This window comes from Aphis gossypii, chromosome X, assembly GCF_020184175.1.
Source record: "Aphis gossypii isolate Hap1 chromosome X, ASM2018417v2, whole genome shotgun sequence".
Taxonomy (NCBI): domain Eukaryota; kingdom Metazoa; phylum Arthropoda; class Insecta; order Hemiptera; family Aphididae; genus Aphis; species Aphis gossypii.
In genome coordinates this window covers 60,638,868-60,646,913 of record NC_065533.1, presented here as the reverse complement: position 1 = coordinate 60,646,913, position 8,046 = coordinate 60,638,868, and the positions used below count along the sequence as shown (strand labels likewise).

The window sequence follows — 8,046 nt, the reverse complement described above, 5'->3', positions numbered from 1 at the left end:
CCACAATCAATACCTATATAAAACATAATAGAATAGTTTTTGGTTTAGACACATTGATGATAATAATAGTAATATACTGATTTTAAACATTAAACTTACAAACAACGTACCTAGGTACTTGATAATCAGATTATCGTGTTATTTTATTTATATTAATTATTATAGTACTTCATTAGTTCTATAGTATGTACGAATATGATAAATTTTAACACCCGCCCACCCAAAATTCCTAGAGTCTAGGCCCGTTTCACCACGCCACTAGTGTAGGTTAACTTGGTGTAGTAGATATTAAATAGTTAAAAGAGAAAAAGGTATATTGAAATATAATAATATAGACAAATCAAAAGATAGAGTTAAGTCCAGCAAATTACATTAATTGCATTTATAAAAATTAACAGAAAAATGAGATATTTATTGAGTAAATGTTAGGTGAGTGACTGAGCATTGTGTTGACTGTCGTAGTCCTTTTTATAGATGTTATTATGTTAATATGCCACTTTTGTACATGAATAATTTACAGATAGCGGCATTAATCATTAGTATATTGTTATAGTTATTATAATATGTAGGTACTATTTTTATAATAATTTGTGTTTATACAGCTTCAAAGATTATTAATTTTCTTAACTCTAAACATAACTTAATCAATAATAGTTATCTTATGTTTATAAATGTTAAATAAATATATCATCCGGTACAGCTGCACATTCTTAAATTTAAATAATGATATATCAAAACATTTATATCATTACAATACCCACCTAATTTTTATCATTATTTTAAAATACCTATTTAAAAAAAAACAAAGGGCTTAAGACTAGTTTAAATATTAAATGTAAAATTATGCTAAACCTTTTTATAGAATTCTTTTAAGAGAAAGTTATGAAGAACTTTGTAAATATTAGGTACCTCTTACTCCTAAAAGTCTTAATTATCTAAGAATAATGGATAGGTAAATTTGTATAACACACATAATATTAGTTTATTAAAAAATGACCATAGAAAAATATAGACTAATTGATTGTTTTCATTCAGAGTAGGTAGTTATTCCTGTAATAATGTCTTAGAGAATATTAAATATTAAAACTGATTACATTGAAAAACAAAATTTTTATGATTACATACTAAATTTTTATTATGCTGTGTTAATTTTTGTTGTGTATACTGTATATGTATATTTATAAATAGATTATTGTTTGTGAAATTCTTCGCCTTTTTTGTCAATGTACTCCATCAATCGTAAATTGTTAGGCTCATATACACCGTTAGGTGTTTTAATGGTACGTAAAAATTGTACTACTGAAATAGCTTGCATTTCATCAAAATCGCTGGAATCTGCCTCTGGCTTAGATGCTAAAAGTACTATGAAATTGATCGCTTCTTCGAGATTGTCCATGAGATTGGTGTCGTTAGCTGGAGCAGTTTCATCCAACCATTTTTCGTACTCATTTTGCGTTTCACCTACATAAAAATGCAATTATTTATTTTAATTAATTGTTGAATAAATATTTTTAAAAAAGTAATAAAATATAGTAGATAACTCTGATATACTGTATGTATTTGTGTAATATATATACACTTATATCACAGGACACAGCTCGAGTACATCATTCTTGAGTAGGTAAGTTGTAAGTTACTAAAAATATATATGTAATAAATTTGAATTCAATGATAAATCATTTTGAGTAGGTACCTATAAAAAATGATTCTCGACGCAGACATCAGCTTGTATAGATTAGTTATATAATATAAGTGTAATATTTTATGATTTAAATGCATATTGCTATTAAAGTACCTATCTTATTTATTTCACTGTTAGTAATACCTGCCATATTGAATTATTTTTTCCAAAAATATTCATTTGAAAACGTCATTAGGTATGTGTATAATGTATAATGTATAAAATATAATAATATATTATGTTAAACGTTTGAAGTAGGTAATCACAATATTATTTTTAAGTTACAAAAAAATAACAAAAACATTGTTATTTGTATTAATATTTTTCAACTTCTTATGAGGAACCGTGTATTAATATGTACATATTACCAATCGAAATTTATGACATTTATAGTAACAAAATAAAATAAAAATGTCAAATGTTCATAAATAGCTCAAAAAAAATCAAAATATTGAAATATTAGCCATGTATAAAAATTGATAATACTATAAAAGCTTACTGAAGTATTTAAATGTCTATAGACCTAGGGTCATTCGTTTTTTTAATTAGGTACTCTAAAAAAAAAAAAATTAAAAATTAAAGTGAGTTTTTTTGGTGAACAAATGTAATTTCTTCTTTATACAATTTCTATTGAATGAATTTTTTTTTCAAAGATCGATTAAGTTTGTTCTATAAAAGTTAGATTGTGTTTAAAAAGGTCTAGATAAAAACGTAATTAAAAATATTATACTGTATACTTATAGCATAGGTTTAACATAGAAAAATATGTACCTAGTTCCTATAGTCATACAATTAAAATCAGCTATAGTTATTCATAATATCTAATAGGTACCTATGTGTTTGTTTCCTCAGAGTTAATACTGCGTTTTCTCCATTCAAATACTCAAAATTTAAAAAGTAAAACGTTCAAGATAAATTGTGTAGATAGTCCTAAGTTGTCAATGAGAAATTCACACTAGTACAGTGAGTCACACCATGACAAAGTAATTTACGATGTATATCTAACATTTTCGATCGCACATTTTTTAAAATTTTTTTTATACAAGTTTAAATTATATAATAACTCATTAGTAAGCTGTTTGAAAAATAGTTGATATTACCTATACACTGAGCAGTGTGCATTAGTTACATTACTACATTATTAAATATTTATGTACCACTATCTTCATTCTCAATAAGACATTTGTCAAACAGCGATTCTTGAGAAATTTTTGGCAAATTTAAATTTCTTATCGGTGTTATCGTTGGTGGCGTTGGGTTTTTAACAACCGTCTTTTCAGTTCTAAATTTATTCTTTTCCATATCCTCTACTCTGCTTATTATATTTTGGTATTGATCGAATTGGAGTACTTTATTCTTTTTTTCTTTTACATCTAATTTTATCTTCAAAAAACCACCAGGTCGTGGAGTTGGCCTAAAAGGTGATCAATGTGTTAAAGTGATACACAAACCAAAGTTTAAATATAATTACGTAAACCCCATTTCAGTAACTTTCTTGTCTTCTCCTTGTGGTTGCTTAGTCATTTTAAAGTATGTTAATTATTTTCTCTTCAAATGTATACCTACTTAAAAATTAATGTGCAAGTACTTAATTTAGATTTTAAAAACGAGTTATTATATTACCTGCTAAAATGTTAAAAAATTATTAGTTTATATTAGCGTTGTTACTGTTTATATATTTACCCAATTTATTTAGCCAATAAGTAAATATTTCTTTTTTATTATTATTTTTATAATAGCTCAAAATTATAATGATAAAAAAATAAAAAATTATAACATTAACGTACAATTAGTTAATATAAATATATTTATCTTAAAACATTACAAGATTTCTCGTAAGTAGTCCATATAGAAACCATAAAATTTAAATATATATAAAGGCAATACATTTTTAATTTTTTATAGATATTATTTTAGTTCAAATTTGTATAAAATTACTTATTAAATTTTTAAACAATAAATAACTACCTATGCTAATTATTTTGTTATAATTAAAAAAATATATTTGCGGGGATTTCAAATTTTTACGTCATTATAGTAATATAAATTTTATTGTACTTACACAATGACGTTTTTAATTTATTTTAACTTAAAGATATTATCTATGTACCTATGCTATGAATTTATTTTTACTGTTTTACGGTATTTACAAATAGGTAAGTACAATAATTTACAATAAGACGTTATTACATTTTGAGTTACATAAATTGATATTATATGGCATAAATTAATTTTATTATAACAATTGAATATACTAAATACTAATAGATAATAAATAATAATATAATACATTAATGGAATATTTTCGGAAACAATTGTATTCGACCTACCGTAGGTACGACGTACATACTAAAAGCAAAATAAATTACTTTAATAGCTATGTGTATAAAACATAATATATATATAGTATCATGAAATATACTCGATGATGTATTATGCTGACAGTCGACAGACTGTTTCTGTAAAAAATCGTTGTTCGTATAACACACCAATATAGCAGTGACCTACAACTCGACACCTAATGTACAGCAGAGCGATAAATACGCAATTGCCTATCTTTTATAATATTATAATTTTTCCGTTTACAATGAAGGACTCCACGTAGACATTCCGACACGAGAGCATCGCTGACTTTGGCCATTATATAGTAATAAAATGGCCAGTCTGGCCCTATATATAGTTTTATAAGTAAAATACGTAAATAAATGCATGCGTTTTGTCCTAGTCAATATAGTGTATCGTGTATACTCATGGGCGTCCATAGGTAACATTTTAGGGGGCGGGGGGTCAAAATACAAAAATTCTCAAATGTAAGGTAATAAAGATAATAATAATATTATGGTAATATTTATTGAGCTACAAGTTTTTAATATTTTTTGTTCAGGGGAGGGGGCAAGAACCCTATCTTGCCCCCCAATGGACGTCCATGTGTATACTCTATAGTCTATTATTATATATAATTGATTTCGATTAATTTTTTCCTGTATTTTTATTATATTAGGGATGGGCAACTGGCGGCCCGCGAGCATTTTTAATCTGGCCCATCCTACATTTCCAAATTACATATTTACATCATACAATTTTAAAGTTTATTGTCTATTATTCTATAATCTATATGACTATTGACTATATTATATATAGTCTATCTTGTCAATGTATAATAATTATTATCTGGCATTGAACATCGTTAAATGCTTAAATATCATAATATAGTATATATTATATTATATATATAATATTATATATATATACACACGTATAAGTATATGTATAGCTTTTAACCATAGCTGTTTATACATTCGTAATTCGTATCGTGCTGTCGTTGGAAATTTATTATTTTCGTGTTTTTGAGGTACCTACTTAAGAATGTCCGCAAAAAAGTAAAATTGATGATAAAAATAGAAATTTTAATACCTCATGGTAGAATGACACCCATTTATTTATTATTTATAAAATAAATGCTAATTAAAATGTGTAGTTTAAATGACCTTTTTTTTTCTTGCTATGCTATGGCAATCTAATTTTCTAAAAATTGGCCCTCTAGTAACTTAAAGTTGCTCATCTCTGTATTATATCATTAGAAATAAAATTTTAAAGTCCTGCAGGTGTTTTCTACTGATTATGTTTCAAGTTCTATACTTCCACCGCGGCTGTTGTAGAAACTAACATTTAGATTTTTTTGAACACTTTGCACTTTTTTAGTACTAAACTATTTGCATTACTGCGGGAGGTAAAACTTTTTCTCTTAATATATATACCATATACGCCTAATTTATAAAAATTTTATAAAAATAAAGATAATATTTTATAACTAGATACAAAATACCTCATTAGGTATCTCATACCTACATTCATTAGCAGTAATGTTAAAAAAAATTTTCAACATTACTTAAATTATTTATTAAATAATAAATATAAGTTAAGATAATTGTTAATTGCAGTTCTACATAGAAACTAACTTGTTATTAATTATTATAATATCTTATATTCTTATTACTTTATTTTATAGTTCTATACTATTATCAGCTTATACAATGTAAAAGGTTATTGTAACATATTATATTTTATAATATTTGAGAATTTTTTCAAGCTTTAGAAGTTATTATTCGCCATTCGGGAATATGTATATTGTATAAGTGGCATATATACAGTTAGAGCTAGGTAAGCGGTGCTGACCAGTGTTGTGCATAGATAAAAATAAAATATCTAGATATAGATAAGATATCTAAACTTAAATTTATTTAGATATAGATAGATGAAATAATTTTTATCTATAATTACCTAAGTATATAAGGCATTACCTCAATATTTAAATTTATAATATTAATTGAAAATTAAAATAACTGTATTTTTATTACAATATTCCAATTAAGTTAAAAATAAAAAATAATATTCTCAATAATGCAAAAAAAAAAAGTATCTTGTTACACACAACTATATTTAATAAACTCTTTATTTTCACTCCTATTAAACTTAATATAAATAATAAATATAAAACAATACATATGATTATGTGAAATGATACTTACCTAATTAATAGATAGGTTAAATGTTGTAATATATCCATATTTTCTATGAAGTTGAAGTAAATTCAAATTAACTATAATTATTGTCTATTGAATGTAATAAATAATAATACATCTTTTTAAATTTTAAAAATTAATGCACCACCTTGTGCACATACCTACTCATATTCAGTTCTAGTTATAATATAATACTATACCAACTTAAGTTTGAGATAAGTTTTATAAGACTTGAAATTAGTTTTTATGCTTTCTTTTGCAAATATATATAAAAATATTAAAGATAATAATAAATTTATTATTTAGCTTGTTTAGATTAATTTATTAAATGTTATATCTGCACCAAGACGATTTCTTCTTTATGTCAAAACTTGAACAGTACCACTAAATAACCTTTCTACAGGTGCTGATTATGAAAGGGTTGTGTTGTAATTCAAAAATATTTTTTTAATTACAGGATAATTATTTAACATTTGTAGCTATTTTTTTTTTTTTGAATTTAAATAATTTAATACTTAAACATTTATTTCTTCATCTGGAGAATAATTATTTGAACTTTGATCACATACATCACTATAAAACTCTTTATCACTCATATTATCACTGTCATCTGCAGAGTCAGAATTTGTAGCAACTAAATAAGAATACATAAAATTGCGTTCATTGTTAAATATTTTTTTACAAAGATCTTTATACCGAACATAGGTACCCGATCCATTTTGAATTTTGGATGACTGATTGATGCTATTATAGAACTTTTACTTTTGGTTCACTTAAGTTATATAAAAAAAAATAAATCGTTTTTTGAGTGTATACATAATTGTGAGACTTAATGGCTTAGAATATGTTAATATGTTAACTGGTTGGACTGTATTAACAATTTTCTTAAAACTAAAAGCGTGGAAGCAACACAACCCAAGAAGCTGTTTTATTCACCCTATAATTTATCCAAGAAAAAAGCCAATGGTTTTATTACGTTGCAATATTCTTCGATGAATATCACCTCACTAACTTTTAATTTAGGCAAATGTAATTTTTTAAATAATATACATACATTTTTTTTATGATTGGAAATTTTTTGTGTTGTATCATACAATGAATGCCATCCAGTTACCACAGAAACTGGGAACTTACACTTGCAAATGGCATTGTATCTGATACTACTGTACTTCTATTAGCTAAATTCCAAAATTATGTTAATTTATTAAAACTTGATTTAGAAATTTTGTTGTAATCATTAATAGAAATTTTAGAAATATCACTGGCTGCAATCAAGTTTAAAGTATATGTACAACATGCACATGTTGAGGTAAAAAAAACTGCCATTGTTGGCTATAGGTTTGATTCCAAATAGTTAACTAATTATTCAAACTAACTCTTTCTAAATCCAAGTTATTTGAGCTATTTAGTATTTTGTTAACCAATAATATTACAATCTATAGGTAAGAACATTTCAAAATAACACTAAAAATAATTATCATACAAATAGGTAATATATATATATATATAATAAATATTTAACTACTATTAACTAATATTCATTTAAAAATTTCTTCATCTAAAGTTTTATTCATTTTATTAAATATAACCATTATTATTTTCTTCTTAATATTGTATAAAACATGATGCTCCTTTAATAATAAGATTAAGCTTATGATTACATAATGTTAATTTTTTAAAGATTATTATCGTTAGTTAAAGGCTTAACCTATCTATTACTTATGCTTCCAAAAAAAGTGAATTTATTATGAAATTCATAAATGTATCCTTGAATACTATTTTCTTATTTCTATATTATGTAATATCAAATTTAAAAAAGTAGGCAAGTGATAATCATTATGG

General features: G+C 24.6%; 1 protein-coding gene across 1 annotated transcript; it reads right to left on the bottom strand.

Annotated features, from left to right (window-relative positions):
- Nucleotides 1–1,108: 1,108 nt before the first annotated feature.
- On the bottom strand, nucleotides 1,109–3,344 carry LOC114124881 (uncharacterized). The gene is made up of 3 exons (XM_050206159.1): nucleotides 3,153–3,344; nucleotides 2,839–3,095; nucleotides 1,109–1,461 (listed from the first exon to the last, which is right to left on the bottom strand). Exons 1-3 carry the CDS (start codon nucleotides 3,203–3,205, stop codon nucleotides 1,190–1,192), a joined length of 582 nt encoding a protein of 193 aa, XP_050062116.1. The 5' UTR covers nucleotides 3,206–3,344; the 3' UTR covers nucleotides 1,109–1,189.
- Nucleotides 3,345–8,046: the final 4,702 nt, after the last annotated feature.

Excerpts from the sequence above, each read along its gene's own strand:
- LOC114124881 (XM_050206159.1), bottom strand. The coding sequence starts at position 3,205 with ATGACTAAGCAACCACAAGGAGAAGACAAGAAAGTTACTGAAATGGGG. Across the intron at positions 3,096-3,152 it reads GTTACTGAAATGGGGTTTAC|GCCAACTCCACGACCTGGTG; the intron begins GTAATTATATTT and ends ATCACCTTTTAG. Across the intron at positions 1,462-2,838 it reads TATTGAGAATGAAGATAGTG|GTGAAACGCAAAATGAGTAC; the intron begins GTACATAAATAT and ends ATTTTTATGTAG.